Raw genomic sequence first — 26,989 nt, forward strand, 5'->3', positions numbered from 1 at the left:
CTTTAGCTTGTGGGCAGTTTCTTGGGAAGAGCGAGCAACTGCAATCCATTGGGGACCCCAGGGCTGGGATCGGCCTTTTGCCGCCTCAAGAGGGGTTTTGGGTCCCCTCGGGACCCTCTGAGCTTTGACCCCCGTCCAAGCCCCTCTCGGCCCTTTCACTTGGGGTTTAAACCCCATGAGGCCCCTCTGTTGGGGTCTGGCTCCCCTCTCAACCTTATTTCCTTGGTGTGTGAGCTCCCCGAGCCCCTTCATTTGAAGATTTACTTGTTCTAGGCCCCTCAGGTTGGGGTCTGGGCCCCAAAAAGCCGCTCCGCCTCTTCCCGCCACTCCCAACATGGCGGCCTCAAGCTGGGCCAAGGGAGGGCGGAAGTGCCGCTCCCAAGATGGCTGCGGCCAGCGGAGGTGGGGGGGGGGGGGGCGAGGGGATGCCACACCTAAGATGGCCTCGCGGGGGCGGTGCTCGCCACCCGGCCGGCTGCCACACCGGCCGTGGCCACCGAGGGCGGGCAGTGACGCGGCCGGGGCGGCGGGACGGGCGGGCGGAGCCACATCGCGGCCACCGGAACGACCGGAGCCATTTTTCTACCTCCCGGTGCCACTCCCAACATGGCGGCGGCGCTGCCCCGGCTCTCCCTGCCGCTCCCGCGAGAGGGAGGGGTGAGTCCTCGCGAGAGCTCGGCGCGGTGGAGGGCGGCCGACATGGAGCCGGGCGGCGGCGTTGGCGTTGGCGTTGGGGGCTCGGGGCCGCTCCCGGGTAACAACAAGGCCCGCGGCGGAGCGGTGCCGCCCGGCAAGGCCCGGGACCTGGGCCGCCCGCCGCGCAAGGACTCCGAGGTCAGCGCCGCCGCTGCCGGGCCCGGCTCCGCGGGTGGGTGGGGGGGTGTTCCCGGCCGGGCCGCGTCGTTCTCCCCGCCGTGGGCCCGGGGCCTGCCCGTGAGGTGCTGGGCCGCTTCAGGCCTAACCCGCGCGGTGCTTCCCACCCTCCGCCATCCCCCGGGCCGGTGCTTCGGTGCCGGTTCCCCTGGGCGCCGAAGCCTTGGCCTGTAGGGCCGGGAGGCCTCTCTCTGCCAGGCCCGTTTGGTACCGGGTCAGCCCAGAGCCCGCCTGGGTCGGTACCGGGCTCGGGTGGGTGCTGGTTTCCTCGTCATCCAGCTCTTTGTCGTGTCTGGATCGGTTTGAGGTGTTTGTGGTGTGAGGGTGGCTCGGTCCTGGGTCCCCAAAGGGACCTGGCACCGGCCACCCTCCTTCCAGGGCTGCTCTGGGCTCTCACTGCCCCGGCCCGGGGCTTCTCCCAGCCAGTACCGGCCCGGTGTGGTGAGGGCTGGGTTGTCGGGTCCCTGGGCATCAGGTCAGACCAGGGGTGGCCCTGCCAAGAGGTGACCGACCCCTCCAAGGAGACACCGAGGTCCTGGTGGGAACCAGGAGGGTCATGTGGGTCTGGATGGAGCTGATTTTATCCCACAGCTTTTCCGTGGTGTCTCCCAAATCCGGTTTCATTCCTGGGATGGCTCTGGAGCCATCCATCTCCATGGGTGCCCTCAACTGGGAGGGGATGACACTCCCTGAAAGGACAGGAGAGGGCCGTGAGGAGGTCTGCGGGAGGCCCGGGGGCTGGGGAACGGCTCCCAGCCCCACAGAGCGGCTCAGACCCACACAGACCCACTGCTCTTTGAGCAGACGGGGGGCTTGGATCAGCCCCTCGCTCATGGGGCGGGGGGGGGGTGCCCTGAGATTTGGGTGGGTTTTGTTGTGGGTCCACATTGATGACTTACTGAAAGGGGTCAGACGGTTTGTGCTCTGAGGCTTCTCCTGCGTGTTTTTCCAGCCTCCCCAAAGCTGCTTGGAGTTGTTTCGTTCTCACTGTTCATTTGTGGGGGGGATAGCCGAAATTTTCACACATCTGTGCAAAATGGGGGAGCTCTGAGAGCTCCGAGACCTCCCATGTCCCCCATAACCCCCTTTCCCTGCCCCAAGATTAAACACGCCCCGTCTCGTGCTTTATTTTTTGGCCTTTTGGGGCTCCCGGAGTGTTTTAGAGGTGGTGCAGTGGCAGGGGCTGCCCGTCGGTGAAGCACAGCGTGGCTCACTGCGGCGGAGCTGGGGAGAGCTGGGATGGAGATGCAGGAGGTGGGTAGGAGTTGCCTTGGTAACGTTTACGCTGCTGCGGGTACATTTTTGGTCTCTTGAACGGAAGATACAATCCTGGATTTGCGGGAGGATGAGGTGAATTGTTGAATGTCTCGGGGATTTTGGTTTTCCTGAAAAACGCTGTAATTTAACGGAATTCTTCCTCTGCTTTTAGGGCTATTCAGAGTCCCCAGACCTGGAGTTTGAATATGCAGATACCGACAAATGGGCGGCAGAGCTGTCTGGTAAGGGACTCGTCCTGATGGATCAATTAATCAGCCACAATTTTCTTTCTTGGTAATGATTATAGGAGCTCTTTCAACTGCAGTATTGCTCCGTTGTTGTCTTTAAACGCATCATTCATGTTAAAAGAGAAGTGATACCGTGCAATTAATTTTTATAGCCTTACGCTGGGTGTATTTTTTGCATTTCCCTCATCTTGGATAAAACTGCAATTAACGTGGCTGAATTGCAGCTTTGTCCGATGGCTCAGTGCAGGTCGTTGGAGATTTTCCTCTGTGCTCTTTCGGCAGAGCTGTACAGCTACACGGAAGGGCCAGAGTTCCTGCTCAACCGCAAGTGCTTCGAGGAGGACTTCAGGATCCATGGTAAGACCCTTCTCTTGGACATCTCGCAGCTCTTGGCGGGGGGGGACAGGGCTTGATGCATTAGCGCTGCGTCAGAAAGCTCGAGCTGTGCGCTGATAATCTTCACGCGGTTTGTGCTGGAGACCTCATTAGTGTGCGTGGGCTGGCCCCGGAGCGCAGCTCGCTGCCTCCAACGCGTTCGGCGTTTGCTGATGTCGATGTCTGAGATGGTTCATCAGCGCCAGGACAGCTGTGCTGGAACATACTGGCAGCAGCAAGAGCATCCAGCTCATTTCCCATCAGCTGCCTGCGCCGGTTCAGATGGATGTGATTCATCTTGTCGTCTGATGGGAGGCAGGAGACGGTCCCTCTAGGCCGATCACGCACGCCTGGGCGTTACTCCCAGGAGCGCAGTTTTCCCTGCGGCACCCCTGTTTTCCGTCACGCTGAATCGTTTCGAGCTGTTCCTGCGATGTTTGTGTCCAGGGCAAGCAGAGGTGCCCCGTGCCCTCAGCCTGCCCGCTTTGGCTTTTCAGTGCGGGACAAGAAATGGACTGAGCTGGACAAGAACCAGCACCGCACTCACGCCATGCGACTTCTCGACGGGCTGGAGGTCACCGCACGGGAGAAGAGGCTGAGGGTTGCCCGAGCCATCCTTTACGTTGCCCAAGGTGACACCAGGCCTCTGCCCCCTTAGTTTCCCCTTTGCTAAATCCGAGTAGTGGATTGGAGACCGTTGATTTAAAAGATTTTAAATAATTTTTTTCCTTGCATCTTTGATTTCACCTGGGATGTCTGGAATTAACCTAATTCTTGTGGCAGCCAGACAGCTTATAGGAGTTTGGTCCAAAATCTGGCAGATTTCCCTGTGCAATCCCAGCTCTGCCAGACCTGGGCTGCGTTACCCGCAGGAGGACAGTTCAGTCCTCTGCATCTGACTTTTTGCCTTAAAATTAGGGCGGTGTTTTTCCTTCCCCCTGCAAAATGCTCTGGCGGTGTGGGAGGGCCTCGGGATCCCCTGCGGAGGTGGGATCCAGCGAAGGTATCGTTGCAGGTACGTTTGGGGAGTGCGGCTCCGAGGCCGAGGTGCAGGCTTGGATGAGGTATAACATCTTCCTCTTGCTGGAAGTGGGGACGTTCAACGCTTTGGTGGAGCTGCTGAACATGGAGATTGAGTGAGTACCTGGGGGAAAGCACTTCAGAAATGGCTCTGGAGCTCCTTGGCAGGAGTTTTTTTTTCCAGTTTGAAGCAGTCCCGTTCTTAGTCTGTCTGCCCCTAATTCCTGCAGCCACTGGAGTGATTCCCGTTGTTCTGGGTGGATATGTGATGTAGGATTATACCTGATTTATACAGAAATTCACTGTGAGTTGTGCTGCCTGGCAACGAATAGAGACGGGTCTGTTGCTCTGTTGATTGCACTGTGAACAAGGGGACTCGTTGCAGCGATATCTATTCCAGGGGTTGGCTCTGGCCTGTGGGCTCCTTGTGGCGGAATTAAAATGTCTCCCAAGGCCCCTCTGAGGCTGTTTTCCCTCCGCAGTAACAGCGCAGCTTGCAGCAGTGCCGTGAGAAAGCCTGCCATCTCCCTGGCTGACAGCACGGACCTGAGGTAGGCAGCAGGGCCTGGGAGGAAGGGATGCTTGGGGGGGCGAGGAGAGGGGGGAAACAGGGTTTGCTTGGTTTCTTTGGCAAGCTGAGACAGGCCAGCGGGCACCGGAGGGTGTCCCAGGCCTGTCCCACCTTCTGCCCTGGCTCCGTGAGCATCATCAGCTGCACTCGGGTCTGCTCAGTCCGCAGATGTCCCTTGTGCTCAACCTGCACAGCAGGCACGTGGCTGGTTGGGGACGCAAGAGCAATAAAGTATGGGAAAGCAGTTTTATTTTTTTTTCCCCTGCTTTGACTTGTAGAGACGTTTTTCCCCAGCGCCTGAGTGTGGAGCGGGTGCATAGAAACTGGCTGTGGTCTGGGGCTGATCCAGCCTCCCCCCAGAGCCCTGGGTGCTGGTGGTGCCTCCATAACTCATCCCAAACCTCTGGTGATTGGCCTGACCTTCTGCTTTTTGCAGGGTGCTGCTGAACATCATGTACCTGATCGTGGAGACTGTTCGGCAGGAGGCCGAGGGGGACAAGCCCGAGTGGAAGAGCATGAGACAGACCTTCCGAGCAGAGCTGGGTGAGGACCAGGCGCTTGGGGGTTGATGGGATGGAGGTTTCCAGGGCTGAATAGCGAGAGAGTGAGATGGGGTTTTGCTCTAGGCCTCAGTTAATAGGGACTGGCAGCACTGGGTTGGTTTTTTCCAGGCTGAACCTTGCTGGTGGGGCAAAGGAGGATGAGCAAAGGCAGCCAGCCTTTTCTGCTGTCTTGGTGCTCTCTCCCTGGGGAAAAAAATTGACTCTTGGGGCTATCATTTCCTCTCAACACAGAGGTAAGAAATCATGGAGGCTACAAGGTCTTGGAAAGGAAGAGAGGAGCTGTCTGGGATGAGACAAGGATCTTGGTGATGGGGAGGTGCGAGATTGCAGAAGCCGTGTGAGGGTGCAGGGGCTGGTGGTGTTGGCGGTTGGGGTGAGGACAGGGACGAGGAATGCTTGGCTATCGCTGCCGTGTGGTTCCAGGAGCCCCCCTGTACAACAACGAGCCCTTCTCCGTCATGCTCTTCGGGATGGTGACCAAATTCTGCAGTGGCCATGCTCCGCACTTCCCCATGAAGAAGGTGCTGCTCTTGCTCTGGAAGACTGTGCTGGTAAGGAGAGGCTGCGGCGTGCGCCGACACGCGTCCTGTGGTTTTTTTGTACAGCGGAGGAAGGAAGTTCTGCCCTCGGAGCTGGCTGTAATTGCTCCATCCTCTTTTTCTGGCATTCAGCTGTAGTAGTTTGTGCCCTATTAAACCCATTCTCAGGTTGCACCCTGTAGGGGAACATCAGGTATTGGTGTCTGGAGCTGGATACCAAGGACAGACCCAAAGTAAGGTCACCAGCTGGGGTCTGCATGAAAGAAAAGGTCCAGACACTTCAGTTGTGGATGCCTGAACACCCTCACACTGTCCCTTCTGCCTTTCACAATGACGAGAGCAGCATGGGGACAGGCAGCTCCTATTTTACACCCTGGGAGGGATTTGGGATTCCTGGAGAGCAGATTTGGGGAGGGCAGATGGAGAAGCCCTCAGTACTGTGTGTCGAGGAGCCCCCCGTGCCAAGGGTGCCGTGGTTTCCCTTGCAGTGCACCCTGGGGGGCTTTGAGGAGCTCCAGAGCATGAAGGCAGAGAAGAGGGAGATCCTGGGCCTCCCGCCGCTGCCGGAGGACAGCATTAAAGTCATCCGCAACATGCGAGCTGCCTCCCCGCCCGCCTCCGCCTCCGATCTCATCGAGCAGCAGCAGAAGCGAGGCCGGCGGGAGCACAAGGTGAGGCTGGCGCAGGGGACTGGGGACAGTGACATTAACAAGGGGACGGCTGGGGTCTGGGCACTGACCTCGGAGCAGCTTTTCCCCAGGATATTCACCTGCCTGCTCTATCTCCAGGCCCTGATTAAGCAGGATAACCTCGATGCCTTTAATGAGCGGGACCCTTACAAAGCTGACGACTCCCGTGAGGAAGAGGAGGAAAATGATGATGACAACAGCCTGGAGGGAGAGACCTTCCCCCTCGAACGGGATGAAGTGATGCCTCCCCCCACCCAGCATCCCCCCAGCGACCGCATCACCTGCCCCAAGGGGCTGCCCTGGGCCCCCAAAGTCCGGTGAGTCCGTGGGGCTGGTCTTGGGCCAGGCTGTGGGGAGAGCTGGAGCGGGTTGAGGAAAACGGAGGCTGTTAAATATTGAGAACTTCAGCAGGGGCGTGGAGGAGATCTTGAGGATAGTGTGGTTGATCTGGTGGTCACTTCAGTGGCTGTTCTCTTGGTGGGGTGGGCTCTGCACCATCTCCTGTATCTGACCGCGAGGCTTTTCCTGATGGCCTGGGGCTGTGGTGTATCCAGGCGGGCAGGAAGATGTGACTCTTCCCCTTGTCCCTTTGCTGCAGAGAAAAGGACATCGAGATGTTCCTGGAGTCCAGCCGCAGCAAGTTCATCGGCTACACGCTGGGCAGGTGGGTTTCTGCAGAGCCAGCCTGGGGGGCTGCTGATTTGAGGGGGGTTGTGACAGAGGCTGCTAGCGTGGGCGTTCTGTTGGCCTCTGCTTGGCAGCAGAGAAGTCCTGAGCTCACTGGCTCCTTCTTGGGGTGGCTCCTGTCCAGTTTTGCTCCTGCCTGCACCCAGCCTCGCTCTTTCCCTTCTCTCTAGTGACACCAACACCGTGGTGGGCTTACCCAGGCCCATCCATGAGAGCATCCGAACCCTGAAGCTGGTGAGTACATTGACAAATTCCTCCAGCCCCTGCTGTTGTGTGGGTGCCCCTTCCCCGTCCCCCTGCACTGGTCAGGGCCAGTGGTGCGTTTGCCTGACCCCTCTCCCACTTGCTCAGCCCGGTAATGGGAGAGGCCTCAAATTTTCATCCCGTCCTTGGTCTCCCAGCCTGGCTGAATCGCTTTCCTCACGGGCTTCATTCCTTTCTTACGGGGTTGTCCCAGGGGTGATGCCAGCAGCCACCACCCTGCCCGTCAACGTTGTTCACCACTGAGACAGGAGTAACAGAGGTCCCTGGAGGGACTTAAAAAGATGATGGGACCAGGCTGGGGCTGGTGGCGTTGACGGTGGGGGGGAGGCGTGGTGTCAACCCCTGCTCTCTCCCTGTGCAGCACAAGTACACATCGATCGCAGAGGTGCAAGTGCATATGGAGGACGAGTACCTGCGCTCCCCGCTCTCTGGGGTGAGTGTGGGGCTGAGGTTGGGACAAAAGCTCCTGGGCTGGGAGCTGGGGGCACTTGGTCCTGATTTGCAGTCCCTTTTGTAGGGCTGAGGGGTTTGCTCTGCTGGGGAGGGAGGAGCAACTTCTGTGGGGCAGAGGGTGGGGTGTGCGGGGAGGCTTTGGGCAGGAGACAAGGCATATTGTGCCCTTGGGGTTGGAGAGCCTGAGGCTTAGCCAGCACCGTGGCACCGGTGGCAGCTCCTGGTATGAGGTTTTCTGGTCTCCCCTGGCACCAGGGAGAAGAAGAAGTGGAGCAAGTCCCTGCGGAGATCCTGTACCAGGGCCTCCTGCCAAGCCTGCCGCAGTACATGGTGAGCTGGGGAGCGCTGGGGTTCCCCCGGGCCTTGCTCTGTCCTTCTGGAGCTGATCTGGGGGGGCCTCACCCCGGGGCCTCCCTTCACTGCTCCGTCCCTGTCCAATGGTGTCCCCTGGGTTTTCTTCCTTCCGCACATATGCAGCCCTGTTACTCCCTCCTATGGTGGGGAGGGGGGCCTGTGGCTGGTCCCCCTGTTCCCATCCGCTTTTCCATCTCCATTCTCCCCAGATCGCTCTGCTGAAGATCCTCCTTGCCGCAGCCCCCACCTCCAAAGCCAAGACGGACTCCATCAATATCCTGGCAGACGTCTTGCCGGAGGAGATGCCGTGAGTGACCGTGGAGGGGGACCAGAGGCAGCGGGTGATGATGGGAGCCAGGCAGAGTGGTGCGGTTTGGGCTGGGGCTGTTCTGAGGCCTCCTGGCTGATCCTGGTCTTCTGCTCAGTGGTGTGCCAGAAACTTTGTGTTGCTGCAGGAGCTGGCTGCAGGTGGCTGCTGAGAGCCCAGGGGCTGGCAGGACTGTCCTCTTGACACCTCTGGGGCTGGCGGGGTACGGACAGTGCCCCAGCCCAAGGATCCCTCTGTGTCTCCCAGGACCACAGTGCTGCAGAGCATGAAGCTGGGGGTGGACGTCAATCGGCACAAGGAGATCATCGTCAAAGCCATTTCTGCCGTGCTGCTCCTCCTGCTCAAGCACTTCAAGCTGAATCACATCTACCAGGTGAGGGGGGCCAGGGTCCGGCCGCTGTGCACGGGGCTTTGGGGATGGGCAGGACCCAGGATGGGTCCTCGTTCACCCACCTTTCTCCCCAGTTTGAGTACATGGCCCAGCATCTGGTCTTCGCCAACTGCATCCCGCTCATCCTGAAGTTCTTCAACCAGAACATCATGTCCTACATCACTGCCAAGAACAGGTAGTGGAGGGGAGCGTCCGCGCGCAGCCCTGCCTGGTGTGGGGAGGGGGGGTCCCTGCTTGTTTTGCCCCTCCGTGGTCCCTCCCTGGCCATGGCTCCGGCCATCGCAGGCCCAGGGAAGTGCCCGCTGCAGGCGATGGGTGGGTGGGAGGTGTGGGGCTGCGTTGCCCCCAGGCCAGGTAAGATCTGGGGGAGCAGCATGACACCCCCTCTCCCTCCTGCAGCATTTCTGTCCTGGACTACCCATACTGCGTGGTGCACGAGCTGCCGGAGCTGACGGCAGAGAGCCTGGTGAGTCGCTCCCTTCTCTGCCAGGTCCCAGCCACCCCAAGGTGCTCCCCAAAGGGTTTCAGGGGTGCAGGGAGGCAGCAGGGCATCAGCACCCAGCCCTGGCACCCTCAGGACTCTTGTGCTTTGCCCCGGCGCTGCTGGGACTTTGATGGGTGGCTGTGAGATGTCTCCTGCCTGTGTGCTGTGTCCCCTTGGGCAAGGGTCCTCAGACCACAACAGCCTCTCCTCATCCCCGCTCCGATCCTTGCCTGACCCCCTGTCTCCGCTTTCCCGCAGGAAGCCGGAGACAACAACCAGTTTTGTTGGAGGAACCTCTTCTCCTGCATAAACCTCCTGCGCATCCTGAACAAGCTGACCAAGTGGAAGCATTCCCGCACCATGGTGAGGGCTGGGGAAGGTGCTGGGGCTCAGCCCAGCCAGACTGGGCTGTCGTGGGGTGCTTGGACTGGGTGAGGGGGGGCTCTGGATACCTCGGGGTGCCCTTCATGGTGTCCCCCAGACCTTGCTGGGGAGCTGGAGGCGAGAGAGGGTGGGTGGAAGGCAGAGAGGGAGGGTGCCCGCTGGAGGAGGTGGTTGGCACGCGCGCAATGGGAAGTACCCACATATCCGTGTCACCCCTCTGTCCCCGGCTGTCGGGGAGCGTGTGTTGGGGGGGCTGTTCCCTGCAGATGCTGGTGGTGTTCAAGTCGGCACCCATCCTGAAGCGGGCGCTGAAGGTGAAGCAGGCCATGATGCAGCTCTACGTGCTGAAGCTGCTCAAGGTACAGACCAAGTACCTGGGCCGGCAGTGGAGGAAGAGCAACATGAAGACCATGTCGGCCATCTACCAGAAAGTGCGACACCGTCTCAACGACGACTGGGCTTACGGTAACGGTACGTCTTTCGCAGCGGCTGCAGAGCATCCTGTTAGCCGCTGTCCTGCCTGCTCCCTGCGGTGACATGTCTGTGCCTAGATGTGTCCCTTTGCTGCTTGGGGCTTGTGCAGCCCTTAAATCTGGGGTGTGGGGAGGGATTTGGGGTGGTGGCATCACGGGGAAGAGGGAGAGGGCTGGCGATGGCTGGTGGCTGCCTGCTCCCCACCCTGTGTGTTGATCTTCGTAAGGACGTGGAAAGCCCTTTCCTGAGGGATTTGGGCTGGCTGAAGGGCTCCCAGCTCCCCTCTGACGCCCCTTTTCCCTCTGCCCAGACCTGGATGCCCGGCCCTGGGACTTCCAGGCGGAGGAGTGTGCCCTGCGCGCCAGCATCGAGCGTTTCAACTCGCGTCGTTACGACCGGGCGCACAGCAACCCTGATTTTCTCCCTGTGGACAACTGCCTGCAGAGCGTGCTGGGCCAGCGCGTGGACCTGCCCGAGGATTTCCAGGTCAACTACGACCTGTGGCTGGAGCGGGAGGTTTTCTCCCGACCCATCTCCTGGGAGGAGCTGCTGCAGTGACGGACGATGGGGAGGCAGGAGGGGGGCGCTTTGGGGAGATTTCGAGGCTGGCCCGCTGCCGAGGGGCAGGAGGAGCAAGGCTTTGGGGGGTCTGTGTGTGCCTGGACCCCTTGGGAAGAGGCTGGAGCTGGGGGGGTCCTCCCTAAGATGCCGTCCTGCCCCTCTGCCTCCTTCCAGGCTGTGCCTGGCGCAGCCCCGAGCTGAGGGTGAAGGCTTGGTGGAGGCCACGGTGCCTTGGGAGTCTCCCGTTGGGTGGGGGGGCCTGTGGCGCCCCCCCGGTCGATGCTTTCGGAGAGCGCAGCCCCATCACCCTCCTCCTGCCCCCCCGCTACCAGCTGGGGCCGAGAAGGGGGAGCAGGCAGCGGTGCGGGGAGTGGGGCAAAGCGGGGTGAAGGGCCCTTCGGCGCTGCTGTGGGATCAGGGCGGGGGGCGGGGGCAGAGGCTGCTGTCCCCCTGCCCAGAGCCTGCCTGGGGACACGGCGGCGGGGTCGGGGGCGCTGGGAGGGCGATGGCGGCGTGGTTGGGGAGGGGGGGGGATTGAGGGGCTGAGCTCTCCCCAACGGGCTGGGGAGGGCTGCGGGCTGCAGTCTTCCCTCGCCCCGCTGGGTGGGGTGGATGAGCTGTACATATATATATATATATATATATTATTTCGCGATCTCTCTGACCCAAGCGTGTCTGGGCTCTGTCTCTGTCCCCGTATCTCCTGCCCCCCCCCCCCCAGGTCCATGATGGGACCCAGCGATGGGGCTGACGTGTGGTGCATGAGGTTTGTTGTCTCGTGTCCTCCTCCTCCCCACGCACTCGGGTCCCACGGGGGCGGGGGGGGGGGTTACCTGTCGCCGAACAATTTAATATTTACTTACCTTGCAACCAGATCGGTTGGCTTGGGGAGGGGGGGGAGCTGGTGACCTCGGGGGGGGCGCGGGCGGGAGGTGGCAGGTTCAAGCAGGCATTTGCCTGTCCCCTTCCCTCAACTGTCCTGCCTTCTGCCTTGGGATTTCTGACACCGGTGTGGTGGTGTTACTGGGATTTTCTTTGGCCCGTGCTCCTCACAGAGGAGCTGGGCATCGACCCCACCATCCCCAGAGCCTACCCTTGACAGAGCTCGCCCTTACGCCTTGCCGTGCCTCAGTTTCCCTGGCAGAAGGGCAGCGGCAGCCCTGGCCACCTCGTGTGGGTGAAATCCCGGGAGATTCACCCCTGTTTGAGGGGGGAGAGGCAGGGCAGGGGCAGAGGCGGCTGTTTGCTTCCCTGCCCGAGGGTGGCGGTGGGCAGAGGGAGACTGGGACAGCCGGGATTTACTCCCCGTCACCTGCTGGGATGCGTCAGGGCCGAGCCCGTGGCGCTCCAGGAGCGAGGGATGCTCGGCCCCTGCCCTGGAGCCCACCCCGCAGGCTCTGAAGGCAGGAGGCGGCAAACCCAACCCTTCGTAGACATCGGAGAAGCCACACCGGCTCAGCCCTGGTGGTGACGTGCATTTGGTAAGTCCCCGGAGCGGCGTGGCCATGAGACGGGCCGTGGGACCCATCCTGTCCTCCTCCCTCGTAGCCACGGGCAAGGGACGGGTGGTGACGCGGAGCCGGAGCCCAGTGACCCCTCCAAGGTCCCCAGTGCTGCACCCTGACCTTGTCCCCCCCCCCTGAACAGCACAGATTGGGGCTGGGGGGGGGGAATATCCTCAGCAGCATCCAGCTGGGGGGGGGGGGGGGGCACAACCACCGCTGTCGCCTTGCGATGGGTGAAAACACGTATTTCTGAGCCCCCCCAGGGTGCTCTTCCTCTTCCTGGGTGCCCCCAGCACCCACCCCGGTCCCAGTGCGGGAGGGGGCGCGGGGTGGGGGGGGGGGGTTGTGCTGGCGGATGAGGTGCAAGCGGATCCCAGCTCTCCATCACACCTTGTCCCCCCCGGCCTGTGCCAGAATGTTCCCCAGCTGCGCCGGGAAATCACAGACCCGCGGCTTTTATAGCGCTGCCGGAGCCATAAATAACTTATTAAAAATGTGTTTTATTGTTTATAAATGAATAACAAAATCCCCGCCGGTTGGGGGGGTGGGGGGGGGTGGGTGCTGCGAGAGCCGGGGTGGAAGATGTCCCAAGGCTGAGGGGGGGCACCCACCGTGGCCGGGCTGTGCCAGGGGTGCCAAGCCCCAGGGGTGAGGAGCACCATCCGCACAGGTCTTGGAGCATTTGGGCTCCCTTGGGCCAGAAACCTTGGGTTTTTTTGGCTGGAAACCTTCTTTTTTGGCTGGAAACCTTCTTTTTTGGCTGGAAACCTTGGAAAACTTGGGGTTTTTGGCCCAAATCGGGCTGGACGGGTGGTTTGGGTGCCTTCCCCAGGGGGTCCGTGGTGCCCAACTGAGGTTTCCCCCCCCTGCCACCATCAGGCTGCAGGAGACCAGGAACTGGGGACACGGCGGTTTTGGGGGGGTTTTTTTTGGTACGAGGGGGTGCTGGGCGGGGGGTGTGTGTGGTAACAGCATCTCCTGGCGACAGGGCGAGCGGGAGCAAGGGGACATCCCCTTCGTGACTCGGCCTCGGCTGGGGCCGTTTGCCTGCGGGGGGGGGGGGTGTGTGTGGGGGGGTCACACTGGCTGGAGGATGGGATGGGACGGTGCCACTGTGACCTGGCGCTTGGAGGGACTCGCGGTGACAGCGGGGGTGAAGCAGTCGGATGCCATGAGGTGCTGTCCCCCCCCCCGCCCCAGACACCCGAGACCGGCCATACAGGTACCACCGCTAAGGGGCTTCCTCCGGGCCCCCCAAAATGGGGAAAACCCTCCAAAATCACCACTTTTTCCTCAAATACCCAAACTGGGGCACGCGGGGGTGGTACCAGGGATGGGGGGGTCTCACCCCCGGGATTGAAGCACCCCCCCCCCCCATCGATCTGAGGGGCAACGGGGTGGCTACAGGTGACCCCACAGGAAAATGGGCTTTATCCCCGCAGCCCCCACTCCATACTGGTTTATTGCCCATCTTGGGGGGGGGGGGTCCATGCATTGCAGGAGCTGGGGGGGGGGGGGGGGGGGGGTGTCGTCACCCTGTGCCTTATTCCCCCTCCAAGGGGGAGCAGAAAGGGCTGATGGGGTGGTTTGGGGGGGCTCTGGGGGCTCCATGAACATGGTTGGGGGCTTTTTTTCTGCCCCCAGTAACCCCCCCCCCCCGCCTCGAGCACCCGCTGCTGTCCCAGCTTGTGTGGGTCTTCTGGGGAGACCCCAGTTTCTGCCATTGCTGGGCTGCACTGGGTGGGGGGGGGGTCAGCAGCCCAATTTCAGCTGGGGAGGGGGGCGCTACCCCCAAAACGACGTGGTGCCCCCTGCCACGGTGGTCCCCTGGCACTCCCCCCCCCCACCCCCCCCCCCCCCAGCACAGTCCCCTCCCTGGACATTCGCAGGGCTGGTGACCTCCCGGATTGGGGCGGGGGGGGTGAAATGCAGGCGGGGGGGGGGATGCAGATGGGGTTGGGGGGGGGGGGGCCAACGGGCTGCGACCCTGCTGCAAACCACCGGGTACCTCCATCAAATCCCACTCACCGAATGTGCTCGGGATTGGGGGGGGGGGGGGGGGGGGCTCAGGTTTTTCAGGAGCCGCTTTCAGGGTCCTGAGCTGCCAGTTCCAGCCCCGCTGGGGGCGGACGGGGTTTGGGGGTGACCCTTTTCCCTCCCCCAGGGGCCTTGCTTTGCCCCCTCCCCTCATCACCCACGTTGAGGGGGGGGGGGGGCGATGGCAGAGCGATGGAGCGGGCTGGGATGCAGGAGAGCGCTCGGAGATGGGGGTGCGGGGGGGGGGTGAGGGTGACCCCCACCAACCTGCTCCCAAACCGTGGTGGCTTGGTTGGGGGGGGGGGGCGGGGGTGAGGAGGACACGCTCCGCCGCGGGTGGGGGGGGGGATGCGTGGGAAACGGTCTGTGTCCCTCTCTGGGGGGGTGTTGGTGGCGGGGTGGGGGGGAGGATCACGTAGCCCAGTTCAGCAGGCTACTGGTCGCCTCTTTGCTCTTCACCCTCAGCGGCACCAGGGTGGGCGACTTGTAGTCGTGTTCGGGTGCCGGCTCGAAGGGGTGGGTGCCCAGGGCCGAGGCCGGGGGGAGGCCGTGCAGGGAGTAGAGGCCGTTGATGGCGGGGTGGGGGGCGGGAGAAGCGGGGATGCCCACGAAGCCGGCGATGTTGCCGTGAGGGTGGGGGTACGGAGACATGCAGGGGGACGGGATGCTCTCGGGGGGCAGGAGCCCCGCGGGACTCCCGGGGCCGGAGCTCGGCCACAGGTTGTTCTGCAGCTGGAAGAAAGAACCAAAAAAAAAAAAAAAATCAAAAAAAAAAAATCCCAAAGTAAAGCGGTGGGGGGGGGAACCACATCACCCCCCTTCAATCCCCCCACCCCCAGGGTGCAAATGGAGGATGCCTTTGCTTTAATGTAATTGCTTGGGGGGGGGGCGGGGGGGGTTGAATCCCGGTTGAAATCTTCCTCCCTACCCTGTGGAGGGCAGCCATGGAGAGTTCGGCATCGGGGATGCGCGCGGAGCCGGGTTTTAAATTTATTTTTTACGCTTTTCCACGTTGGGAGGAAAAAAAAAAATAAAAAAAAATTAAAAAAAAAAAATAACGCGGTTTTGCAGAAAAGTGGGGCAGGAAGCACTGATGGATGTGGGGCAGCTTGGGGGGGCCCACCCCAAAACCTGCCCCTAAGGGCATTTTGCCACGGGAGGCGGAGGGGGACAGTGACGCAGCATCTTCCCGTGTGTGGCAAAACGTGGTGCTGCCTCCGTCCCCCTTTTCCATCCGGGGCCACGCGCTTTTCCCGAGGGTGGAGAAAGGGCAAAAATAGGTGATGGGGGGCAACCCCGTGGGGACCCTGGATGCAACGGGACGGGACCCCTACCCTGGGCGGGGAATGGGACACGGTGGGGCAGGGGCAAGGCGCCGCGGCGTCTCTCACCTCCTGGATCTTCCCGTACCGTTCCCGTTTCCGCCACTTGGCCCGTCGGTTCTGGAACCAGACCTGGGGGGATGGAGGAGGGGGCTGAGGCGCAGGGACCCCCCGTTCTTCCCCTCCCACCTCCAGCCCTGGGGTGAGATGGGCAGCCCTCTGCCCGGGTCCCCGCTCATCTTCCCAGCAGGAAAAGAGCCCCGCTGGGACCGATCCCAATCCCAGCATCCCCGTGGATGGGAGATGACGGGAGAAAGCCGCCCCTGAGCAGCCCTGTTTGAGCTCGCCGGGCTTTTTCTCTACCAAGAGCAGGAATATCTCCTATCCCCCTTGGAAAATGAGCAGCCCTGCTCCGGGTGTGGCCCTTTTCTCTCCCTTGCGCTTCTGGGCTTCGTTTAATTCAGGTTTTTGGTGCAGAATGAGGTTTTTTGGGTCCTGCGCGGTCACGATGACCCACCTGCACCTCCCCTCTGAGCTGCTGGATGGGGCCGGGGACCGGAGCTGGGGGGGTCACGGCTCCAGCAGCATCTCCCAGAGAGGAGGACGCGGTACCGAAGGGGAAGACGCGGTACCGGGATGCTCACCGTGGGGCTCTCACAGGTAATTTCATCTAAATCCACCCCAAACCACGGCTCGGAGATGGCTCGGAGGCCACAGCGGGTCCCCTGCCCACGCCTCGTCCCCAGCTCCTGCCCCATGGGGAGGGCAGCGCCCAGGACTCGGTGGCTCGAGGCGCCCCGCACCCCATGGGTGCTCCCTGCTCTCTTTGTTACCCACCCGCCTTCTCTTCCCCCCCCCACCGGGTGCCCCCTTCCAGCCGCCTCTTCCCACCAGGAGCCTCAAACCACACGGAGCCGCCTCTGGAAGGAGCTCCCCGGCTTGACGCAAGCGTGATGCCGGTGGAGCCGGGGCGGTGAGGGAGGGTCTCATAGAATCATAGAATGGTTTGGGTGGGAAGGGACCTTAAAGCCCCCCCAGTGCCACCCCCTGCCCTGGGCAGGGACACCTCCCACCAGCCCAGGTTGCTCCAAGCCCCGTCCAGCCTGGCCTTGAACCCCTCCAGGGATGGGGCAGCCACAGCTTCTCTGGGCAACCTGGGCCAGGGGCTCACCGCCCCCACAGCCAAGAATTTCTCCCTCGGATCTCATCGAAATCTCCCCTCTTTCAAGTGTAAATCCATCCCCCCTCCTCCCATGGCTCCCCTCCCTGATCCCAAGTCCCTCCCCAGCTTTCCTGGAGCCCCTTTAGGGACTGGAAAGGGCTGGAAGGTCTCCCCGGAGCCTTCTCTTCTCCAGGCTGAACATCCTGCCCCGCATCCCGGGACATGCCACCCCCAGCCCCATCCAGGCCGAGCCCCTGGGCGTCCCTCTCCTGGGATGGCAGCTCCATCGCTGCTGGTGCTGGGCTGGAGGGAGCTGAGCTGGGGGAGGCTGGGGCTGAGGGTGCATGGAGGGGGATCACGTTAGGGAATGCTGGAGGGGAAGGTTGGCAATGACTTCCCAAATTTTGGCTCCTCCTCTCCCTTGGGTGCTGCAGAGAGGGAACAACTGGAGAGAGCTCGGAGAGGCAGCCGGCACCTGAACCCTTTGGTGGTGGGTGAAGCGAGCCCTTGGGCTTGGGATTTCCCCTCTGGGGCTGAGCAAAATCCTCCTGGGAAAACAGCTTCTAACTCAGCATCGGAGGAGGGAAAAGCACCCTCCAGCTCTGCCTGGCACCACCTGGGGCAGCTGCGTCCATCCCGACGGGAACCAGGGACCCATGCTCATCCCGACGGGAACCAGGGACCCATGCTCATCCTAACGGGAACCAGGGACCCGTGCTCATCCCGACAGGAACCAGGGACCCATACCCATCCTGATGGGAACCAGGGACACCTGCCCATCCCAACAGGAGCCAGGGACTCATGCCCATCCCGACGGGAACCAGGGACCCATGCTCATCCTAACGGGAACCAGGGACCCGTGCTCATCCCGACAGGAACCAGGGACCCATACCCATCCTGATGGGAACCAGGGACACCTACCCATCCTGATGGGAACCAGGGACACCTGCCCATCCCAACAGGAGCCAGGGACTCATGCCCATCCCGACAGGAGCCAGGGACCCGTGTCCATTCTGAAGGGAGCCAGGGACCCGTGCTCATCCTGACGGGAACCAGGGACCCCTGCCCATCCCAAGGAGAGACAGGGACCCGTGTCCATACCTGCACCCTGGCTTCAGTCAGGTCGGTCCGTAGCGCCAGCTGCTCCCGGGCGTAGACGTCGGGGTAATGCGTCTTCTGGAAGACCTTCTCCAGCTCCTCCAGCTGGAACGTGCTGAAGGTCGTCCTGTTCCTCCGCTTCTTGCTCTTGCTCTTGCCCAGGGGCTCGGGGAGTTCGGCGACCTCGTGTTCCCGCAGGTTGCCCAGGGGTGCTGCCAGCGGGCACCCCAGCTCCCCCGAGGCTTTGAGGGGGGCCCGGCAGGCTGCGGGCATCGCCTGGTACCCGCCTTTGCATCCCTTCTCGCCGCCTGGCAGGGGGAGAGGCGCGAGGCGGGGTGGTGTTAACGCTGCTAATGAAGCCAAGAGCTCTCCGTGCCCGCAGCCCCAGCCCACCCCAGCACGGTCCCAGTCCTCTCCGGGGGGATGCTGGGGTACAGTCCCAGGAAAAAGGGGCTCAGCAGAGGTGCGCAGCGGGTCAAATCCATCACCGGGGAGGGCAACGCTCACCGAGGGTGTTGGGGGGAGGGGGAGAAGCCTGGCTGGAGCTGCGGGTGCTTGGGGACCCTCTTGGATGTAGCTACTAAGGGATGGGTGAGGGGGGGGGGGGGACACAGACTCGACTCTCCTCATCCCTCTCCTCCCGCTCCCTTCCAGCACGGGCTGGCACCTCTGCCCTGCTCGGCTGCGCCCGGGGCGGAGACATCGGATCCACCAGTAACCCCAGCCCTCCCCGGCGCTGGGCCGTATCCAGACCCCCACGCTGGAGCTCGGTTCAAGGGGAGCCTCTGCCCGTCCCCCCCCCCCCCCCCCCGCCAGGGCCAGCATTTCCCTATGGCTGTAACTCTCAGGAAACCACTTGGAAAGGAGTGAAAAATACCCCCCACCCCCCCTCTCCCCCGGCTTTTTGCTCCAGCAGAGCTCCCCTTCCCCACCCTCCCGTGGGGCTGGGGGGGCCAGAGCAAGACATTTGGGGGTCCGTTCCCCGCCCCCCCCCCGCCTTCCCCTTGCTGCTGCTGCGTCTCTGGGGCATCTGATGAAATGGGTTCAAGGAGATAAGTCGCTGCCACGCGTTTCCGAGGTCACCTTTGTCCCCCGGGAGGGTTGTTTGTCCCCACGCAGGGACACGTGGAGCTCAGCGGCTCCGGCCGATGCCGGGTGCTACTGGGACCCCGAGGAGCTGAACTGGTGAAGGAAAAACCCAGGGGGAACTTAACGGATGGGGGGGATGGCTTGGGGTCCCCCGGCAGCTGAGGGGACACAGGGACGTCACCTGGGAAGGAAACAACCTGAAAATGCCGGGTTTTGCCCCAGTCTCACCCCCACCCCGAGCACCAGCTCCAGAGACTCGGGCTTGCTGCAGGTGGAGACCACTGGCCCCCTCAGAGGGGCAGGATCAGGCCCACGGCCAGGCCTCGAGCACAGCGCAGCGCTCGGGGCCGGCGAGGGGGGGGAAAATCGCCTCCTTCGGGATGGATCCTCCTTCCCGGCCCGTTAACCATCACCTCCCGGTGGAGCCGGGGAAGGGGGTCCCCATCCCTGCGGACCCACCGGGGGCTCCGCACCCCACCCAAACCAGCCCCCGCCGCGGCCTTTTCCGGACTTTCGTTTTTGATTTTTCAGTTGTTTCCTAATTAAGGCAATTTGGGGGTTACGGCTTGCAGCCGAGAGCCCAGGTCCAGCTGCTTTGAATTAAGGGGGAAAATGTTATCTAGGGGGGGGGGGTTTGGGGGGGTGATTGCTCCCCGTCCCTCCTGGTACCGACCTGTCTACGTGCCCGGTGGTAGGTAACGGCGAAGGGATGAGTCCAAATTACCGTTTCCTCCCCGCTTTGTCCTCCAAAGGGCTCAGCCTCCAGGCCGGGGGGGGATTAATGATAAAAAATAAGCCCCGCCAAGGAGCGGAGAGAAGGCAAAAATCCCCCAAGTGACCGAAAATGAAGAAAAATGACCAAAATAAAAAAAAATCCCGCTGCAAAGTGGCCCTATAAATGCATCGGATTTGGGGTTTTTCCCCCTTTTCAGAGGCAACGCGCCGCGTTTCCGAGCGACCCGCCGGGTTTCGGCGTTGGAGACAAATAAATAAATGGCCAGAAAGAAGGCGAAGGCAGGAAGGGAGCAGGATACGGGCACGTAGCTAAATAAACAGGGCGTCGCAGGGGGACAAAGAGGATGGGAAAAAGAGAAGATATAGATATTTCCAAGCTCCCTCCACCCACCCCCCCCACCCCCCCTTCCTAAACTGACACCCCCTGAAAGATTTGGCGGCGCTGGGGAAGTCGGCAGCTGGGGAACAGCTGTACCATACTTGGGTTAACCAGGAGGGGAAAGGAGAACTCAAAGGGATCATTAGCGAAGGGACGGGGGCACGGAAAGGGCTCCCAGGAACCGGGGTGTGTGTGTTGGGGGGGGGGGGGGGCGGGAAAGACACAGCGACCGCCAGCGACAGCCACCCCCGGGGACGGCAGCATCCCTCCCGCCGCACCGGGAGCAGGTAAGCGCGGTGGAGGGGAGCGGTCCGGTGTCCCCGGGGTTTTTTCCCTACCTGTTCCCCCACCCCCCCAACACACCATCACCCCGGTCGGGAGCGGGGCGGCTTTGCCAGGCCCCACCTGGTTCCCATTACACCCGCGGCGCTGCCTTTTTTCTTCTTATATTAAAGCGAACGGGGCGGGGGGGGGGGGATAAAAGGCCCGTGGGACCGGGGAGCCCTGGAGGGATGCGACCAGCTCAGTCGGCCCCGGATGGAGTCCCCGACGGTGCCGGCCGGGAGGGAATAGTGCGAGGGAGCGGCGGGTTGTTGCTCGGTCGGTGGAAGCGATGGGGAAAGCCCCGGGGAAGCGCCTTGTCCTGCCCCGGGAGAGGGGTGCGGAGCCCCGGCGGGTAGCGCCCGGGAGCCGGGCACCGGGGAGCGATGTCTACCGGGAGCCCCGGAGCCGGGAATCGGGAGTCCCGGAGCCGGGCAACCCTGTGCTCTGCCAGCCCCGGAGCCCCGGCTCCGTCCGTGCGGCCCGTTGCTGCCACTGGTCCTGCCCGGTGAGTCCCGGGCACGGGAGGCAGCGGCCGGTCGCCCCTTTCCAGCTTCCTCCGGAGGGACGGGGTCGGTCCCGGTCCCCGACCCCCTTAAAGGGCTCCGTCCCCATCGGGACCCGCCGATCCTCCGGCCGGGCCGGTCCCCGCCGTCGCGGCAGCGGGGCCGGGTCTCTCCCACCGCCTCTTCTCCCTTTTTCCTCCCTCTCCCCCTTTCTGGAAGGCGGGAACGATCCCGGAGACCTCGGTCTCTGTCGCGACACAGTCCCGGTCGCCCGACGCACAGGAGCACCGGCCCGGCCCTCGCCGGCTCCTGTCGGTCCGGGCGGTCTCCGCTCCGACGGGGCCATATCGCGACAGCGGCCGCCTCGGTGAAGCCGAGGGAGAGCGTGTCGGCGACAGGCCGCTTTTGAGGGGTGGGGGAGCGAGGGCTGGGGGTGCCGGCAGAGACCGAGGGCAGGATCGGGCCCGTCGGGCGGGGGTAGAGAGGAGGAAAGAGAAGCAGAAGGGGCCGGGGAGGGGGTTGGCGACCCCGGCTCGCCCCATCCACCCGCCGCTCGCCCCGGTACCTGCAGCCCCGGCCGGGTAGAAGGGCTTCCCATTGACGGCCACGGCGAGGGGGCCCGGGTTGGCGACCCCCAGGTACCGGGGCTCGGCCTTGGCCGGCGGACAGCGGGCCGGGCGGGGGCTGAGCGGCGGCGGTTGCCGGGGGGTTCCCGGTGGCGGAGCGACCGTGAAGGCGATGGGAGGCCGGGGGAGCCCCGGGGGGGGTCCGGCCCGACGAGGTGGAGGGGGAAAAGCCGGGCAGCCCGGTGCCTCCATGCCGCAGGTTGGAGGCAACGGCGGGGGGGGCGGCCGGAGGGGAGCGGATTTTGTGCGGGGGGCCGGGGGGAGGAGGGGGATGGTGGGGATGGGAAGGGAGGGATCGCCAAGCAAACACCCCCCCCCCTCAGCCCCCCCCCATACACACCCACAGCCCGCTTCCCCCCACTCCACAGCCAGTCACGTGCGTCCTCCCAGCCACTTCGTTAACCCTCTAATCCCAATTTCCAACACCCCCCCCCCCCCTCACCACCACCACCCCCCCCAGCCCCAAGGTCCCTTTCCCGAGTGGGTCGCACCTCCTCCATCCTCAAGGCAGGGGCCCTGCTCTTCCCCTCCCAGCGCTCCCAGTGTCTCCCAGCTACAGGAAATGCCCAGGGCCCTTCCTTGATTTAAAGCTTCATCCCCGACAGCTTCGAGCAGCTCAAAATCCCGGGCAGGGGGAGAAACTTCCATTTTTCAGACACCCTCGGGGTTTGTTTTTTTTTTTCCCCCCTTCCCAAGCTGTACCGAACCCATTTGTAGCCTTTTCCTCCCCAAGGCCGGGGCTGAGGCCTGGGCAGGTCGGTTCAGGGATGATGGTGACTCTGAGACACGGGATCTAGGGATAATGGTGACCCTGGGACTCGGGATCCAGGGGTGATGGTGACCCCGGGATCCAGGGATGGTGGTGACCCCGGGACACAGGATCTAGGCATAATGGTGACCCTGGGACTTGGGATCCAGGGAAGATCATGACCCTGGGACATGGGATCCAGGGATGATGGTGACGCTGGGATCCAGGGAAGACCTTCACCCTGGGACATGGGATCCAGGGATGATGGTGACGCTAGGACAAGGGATCCAGGGATGATGGTGACCCTGGGACACAGGATCCAGGATCCCACGGTGCCATGTCCGCCCTTGGGCTCTGCTGGCATGGGTGGCATTTGCTCCCGGCCCCGACTTGGTCCCATCCTACTCCCCACGTGTCCCTGCCGCTGGTCCCACGCCCCAGGATTTGGGTCCCCCCATCCCAGCAGCCCGGCTTTGGCTTTTCCAGCGGGCAGAGTGGATCAGAGCTTGCCTGGACTTTTTTTTTTTTTTTTTTTTTTTTTTTTAACCCTCTCTCCTCCCTTTTTTTGTCCTCTGCCTCCATCCGGAGGTGCTTCTGCTGCTCCCCCGGGGCCGAGCGTTTGGCTGGATGGAGGAGGCGGGGTGGGGGGTGGGGGGTATAGCACTTTGCGGGGGGGTTTGTGCGCAAAATGATGGGGCGGGTTTGGCGATTCGAAGGCCGGGTGACAAAGAGAGAGGGGACTGAGTAACAGGCACGGAGAAACGAGCAGGTATTTGGGCCGAGGGGTGATGTTTTACGCCTCCGTTTGCTGTTTTCCCTCACGCAGAACACGGACCGCGGCTTTCGGCTGGCCCCGGGGCATCGCTCCGCGCTCTGGGTCCAGGAAAAAATAACCTGCGGGTATCGGGGGGCTGCAGGGCAGGGGATGAACTGCGCGGGAGCAGCAAAAAGAGGCGGAGAAGGACCAGGCGGATCCCACACGTGATGTTAAATAGCACAACGGGGTAACACTGACCATTAAATAACGTTATTTAGCGTGATACGGCTTTTATTGGCGGTGCTGGGGCAGTACTTTGTTATCCCAGGCACGCTGCAAATCCGGAATCGCAAGTCGATCTTGTTTCGAAGAGCTTATGATCAAAATATAATGTGACCCCCCCACACACCACACACCCCCCGTCGCCGTGTCTTGGCAGCGGTTGCGGGATCGATACCGCGTCGCCGGGTCGTCGCAAAAACCGGCGTTATCGCCGGAGCGCCGGGTCCGTGGCGCGCGGCAGAAATCCCGGCTGGATTTTCCAGCCTCCCCTGGTCGGGGGAACCGGGATTTGCAAGAAAAATAGTGGCTGGGTCGCGATCCTGGCCTCAAACTTCTCCTGGCGGGGAGTCCCGGCCCTGCAAAGGGGGGGGGTCTGTGGGGTGCCCCCTCCTCGCCCACCCTTTCGATGCCCACGACGGCTCCCTCCGCATCCCGCAGCCTTCCCGACGCTTTCCCTTTGCAGCAGCTGCCGAGATTTTCCCTGTTGGACTGTCCGCGGCTCGCTGCGTGTTGTAAATTATTGCTGAAGGGGGACTGTAAGTCCTCTGGCACGCAACAAGTCATTAAATATTATTAAACGTCGCATAACTCCTGCAAAGGCTTATTAGTTTCAATGAACCTCTCCCAGTTTTACTGCTGGCATTTAAAAGGATTTTAAGAGCAGAGGGATGAGCCCGTCCACGTGTGCCGGTGGCGCGGAGGGGGCTGGTTTGGGATGTACTGGTTTTCCCGTCTGGAGCCACCGCCGGGCAGGTGGAAGAGGTCTCGGGAAGGTGTTTGGTGTGCGGGATTTGGGGTATTCGGGAGCTGAAGGCAGCCTGAGGAGAGGTTTGTGAGCTCTTCTGGGTGTTAGCGGCGTCGGCGTGCATTGGGGGAGCTGCCGAGGGGTTTGGTCCCTCCAGGGAAGCAGGGCTGAGGACCAGAGCTCCTGGGGTCTCCTTCTGGACCTGCCACCAACCCTCCGCCCTGCGTTTTCTTGCGCGTAGAGCCACACCAGGGTGCCTCCTCCTCCTCCCGGCTTGGTGGACGGATGCTTTTGGGTGCCTTGAGATCGGGGACAAAGGCTGCCGGGGGGAGACCAAGGTGGGCACCTCTCTCAGAGCATCATGGATGGGTGCCAGTAGGGGACTGACCGGGGCGGAGAGGTCCCCGGGGTGCCCCCGGGTCTTGTTGGGGTTTATTTACCGCAAACCAGATTATTTGTGGGCAAAGGACGATCCCAACAAACTCCTCGGCTGAAAAGCTTCCAGGGGAAACTTTTCACCGTGTCCCGACGTCCCACTCCGACGTCTCTGCAAGGGGAAGCGCCGCTGGGTCGCCTTTGGGATTGAGGTGACCCTTTGTGGCCCCATTTCAATTGCATCTGCCACCAAACGAGCCGTGGCAAGAGAGCCACCGAGTGCCGCGGGAGGACTCCAGCGGGACGCTCTGTGGGCAAAGCTTTTCTGTTTTCGGTTTCTCTCTCGCTTGCTGGGAGGAGGAATTTTTTTCCCCCCCCCTCTCTTTGCATCCCATTGGCTTTCCCAACCATCTCCAACCATCCCGGAGAGCTGCCTCGCCTCCCCTGGGATCACGAGATGTCACTGAAGAGCTCGGCAGGAGGCCGGGAGGGTTTGCATAGCTCTGTGGTTTGTAGGAACGTCCCCACGCGGCCGAGGCTTCCCAACGTTACCCAGAGCCTTGGAAAATGCCGGCGAGGAGCAATGGCTAACGCAAGGGAACGGGCTTCTCCTCCTCCTCCTCCTCCAAGGACACGCTTTCCCTCCAGCCCGAAGGTCGAGCAGCCCAGATGAGGACCAGCAGTGATGGTCCAGCCCGTGGGCTTTTTTTCTCAAGGGGGGGGGGGGTTGATTTTAAGTTTGGTTTGGGTTTTTTTTGCCTCTGCAATCTGTAGTTTGAGGGAGAAAAAAACAACGTTGCCGGGAGCCTGCTGAGACAAAGCTACGGCTTCCTCGGGGAAGGGGGGAGGCAGCTCAGCCCAACGTGGCTTCAGGGCCGAGGCAGAAGGGACAGAATCTGGGGACAACTGTCCTCCTGACGACACTGTTGGACACCAAAGCCCCCTCCAGCCCGTGGCATCCCCAGCTGTGACGGCTGACCAAGCTCGGACCAGGGCTTGGAGGCTCCAGCTCTGCTGCTCCTCTCCATGCCCAGGCCAGGTCCTCAGCCCGGAGAAACACCACGGGTGGACAAAAGGACAACCCAACGAAGGCCGTTCCCTCTGTCCCTTGCAAGGACATGCGTTTTGGCGGAGCCCGTGAGGTTTCTTCCCATGCCCGAGGAAGGTGAGGGACTCGGTTGGCCACGCTGGTGGCTCTTCTGCTTGTGTCCCCAGCCTGGGCTCCTCCGGGCTCTGCGCCCCACGGCGAGGACCTTCTCCAGGGAGACCTTCTCCCCAGGGGAGACTCAGCCCTGGGGGGTTTACGCCCCTTGTTGGGTGCCAACATGGTCTTCTAGTTTGTCTTGGGCACGTCCCTGCATCTCTCTGTCGCTCAGGGACAGCAATCAGCGAAGGGACTCTGTCCCCGTGCTTGACGTTATTTTTTTTTTTATTTTTTTTGCTAAAGCCGCGGAGCCATCGCGGCGTCAATCCTCAGCCCTTGTCCGTCTGCACGTCCCTCTCTGCCTCCCAAACATCCCCGAAAATCCTCCAATTCCCCCCTGCCCGCCTCAGCGCCCAGCCTCATCCCGAGCCCCGCTTCCGTCTCCCTCAGCATCGGCCTCGTCGATGGCAGGAAAAATGACTTTATTCATCGCCCGGGGGAAACGTCCCCCGCTGATGGCAGCCCCCTGCCGCCTTCGCGGGTGGGGAGACGGAGCCCCTCGCTCTGACCCTGCCGCCAACCCACCCGAGCCGGGGCCGGGTTCGTTAATTAACGAGGCTGACGACGGAGAAAACAAACGGTCCCCCCCGTTCCCAGGTCTGGCAAAAGGCAAAGCACCCGCGCAAACATCCACCCCCCCCCCCCCCGCCCACCTCGCCCCCCGCGTAAGAACCATGCCCGAAGGCAGGCGACAACCTCCGTGTCACCCCCGTGCTTTACAGGTGCGCATATATATATATATATATATATTTATACACGCGTAGATATATATTTATACAGGCCGATGTATTTTTCTCCGTGCGTTTTTCTCCGTGCGTTTTTCTACGTGCATTTTTCTCCGTGCATTTTTATATACGCGCGCGTTTTTCTATATGAATGCGCATTTCTATACCCGTGCACGCTTATATACCCATGCGTATATTTATACGTGCGTGCCTTTTTATATACGTACACCTCTTCATAGCCGTCCGGACGTATTTCTGGATAATTTAACCCCAAGCGAATGTCTCTTATGGTGAAAACACAACGGCGGCGCGTTTCTCCATCCCGTTGCCGGCGCACGGGCGCTAAAATCGGGGAAGTTGGTGCGTCTCCATGGCGGGGAGGTACGAAAGAGCGGGGTGGGAATGGCAGCCAGGCGCCGGCGTAAACTGCAGAAATCTCTCAATTTGTACCAATGTTATTTAGGGTTGTCACGTCTACGGGCGCAGAGCCCTGGGGATGAGGCGAGGAGGGACGGGCGTCTGCTGGAATAACACACGGACACGCTCGGTGCTGGTAATGGGGCGGGGGGGCGGATTTTTTTTTTTTTCCCGGAAAATAATGAATTTATTGAAATTGCGATTTTTTTTTTAATTATTTTTTTTTTCTTTTTGGCTTTTTTTTTTTTGGGGGGGGGGGGTGTGATTGAAATCTCTTGAGTTACCGTTGGCGTCCCGCGCTGGCCGCGGAGCAGCCTTCGGTGTGGGATGGGAGCGTGCCGTAAATTAACGGCAGCAATAACCGGCGAGGGGGACAAAAACGCCGGGCCAAAAAAACCCCCGGGGGCTTGCGGAGGGGACGAAACCCGCCGGGAAAGCCGA

General features: G+C 62.0%; 2 protein-coding genes across 5 annotated transcripts; one reads left to right on the top strand and one right to left on the bottom strand.

Moving 5' to 3' along the window:
* Positions 1-509: 509 nt before the first annotated feature.
* On the top strand, positions 510-10,950 carry STRIP1 (striatin interacting protein 1). Of its 4 annotated transcripts, none has more exons than XM_063356687.1 (21): positions 510-657; positions 2,303-2,372; positions 2,661-2,735; positions 3,251-3,385; positions 3,769-3,889; positions 4,256-4,324; positions 4,781-4,887; positions 5,331-5,458; positions 5,935-6,117; positions 6,235-6,452; positions 6,734-6,799; positions 6,993-7,056; positions 7,448-7,519; positions 7,795-7,869; positions 8,103-8,200; positions 8,468-8,594; positions 8,687-8,787; positions 9,012-9,078; positions 9,355-9,459; positions 9,747-9,951; positions 10,265-10,950. In XM_063356687.1, the coding sequence occupies exons 1-21, from the start codon at positions 607-609 to the stop codon at positions 10,510-10,512; spliced, it is 2,385 nt and encodes a 794-aa protein (XP_063212757.1). In that variant the 5' UTR covers positions 510-606; the 3' UTR covers positions 10,513-10,950. The 4 variants fall into 4 exon arrangements, with proteins under 4 accessions (XP_063212757.1, XP_063212756.1, XP_063212758.1 ...); XM_063356686.1 differs by lacking the exon at positions 510-657 and adding an exon at positions 664-834 and having other exon boundaries at positions 10,265-10,949; XM_063356688.1 differs by lacking the exon at positions 510-657 and adding an exon at positions 2,048-2,127 and having other exon boundaries at positions 10,265-10,949.
* A 3,518-nt stretch (positions 10,951-14,468) lies between these two features.
* ALX3 (ALX homeobox 3) lies at positions 14,469-21,487 on the bottom strand. Its single transcript, XM_063356733.1, has 4 exons — positions 21,235-21,487; positions 17,643-17,947; positions 15,449-15,511; positions 14,469-14,789 (listed from the first exon to the last, which is right to left on the bottom strand). Exons 1-4 carry the CDS (start codon positions 21,485-21,487, stop codon positions 14,469-14,471), a joined length of 942 nt encoding a protein of 313 aa, XP_063212803.1.
* Positions 21,488-26,989: the final 5,502 nt, after the last annotated feature.

The sequence above is a fragment of the Chroicocephalus ridibundus genome, chromosome 20, assembly GCF_963924245.1.
Source record: "Chroicocephalus ridibundus chromosome 20, bChrRid1.1, whole genome shotgun sequence".
Taxonomy (NCBI): Eukaryota; Metazoa; Chordata; class Aves; order Charadriiformes; family Laridae; genus Chroicocephalus; species Chroicocephalus ridibundus.

Excerpts from the sequence above, each read along its gene's own strand:
- STRIP1 (XM_063356686.1), top strand. The coding sequence starts at position 700 with ATGGAGCCGGGCGGCGGCGTTGGCGTTGGCGTTGGGGGCTCGGGGCCG. Across the intron at positions 6,800-6,992 it reads ATCGGCTACACGCTGGGCAG|TGACACCAACACCGTGGTGG; the intron begins GTGGGTTTCTGC and ends CCTTCTCTCTAG. Across the intron at positions 9,079-9,354 it reads AGCTGACGGCAGAGAGCCTG|GAAGCCGGAGACAACAACCA; the intron begins GTGAGTCGCTCC and ends GCTTTCCCGCAG.
- ALX3 (XM_063356733.1), bottom strand. The coding sequence starts at position 21,487 with ATGGAGGCACCGGGCTGCCCGGCTTTTCCCCCTCCACCTCGTCGGGCC. Across the intron at positions 17,948-21,234 it reads CTACCCGGCCGGGGCTGCAG|GCGGCGAGAAGGGATGCAAA; the intron begins GTACCGGGGCGA and ends TCCCCCTGCCAG. Across the intron at positions 14,790-15,448 it reads GGTACGGGAAGATCCAGGAG|CTGCAGAACAACCTGTGGCC; the intron begins GTGAGAGACGCC and ends TCTTTCTTCCAG.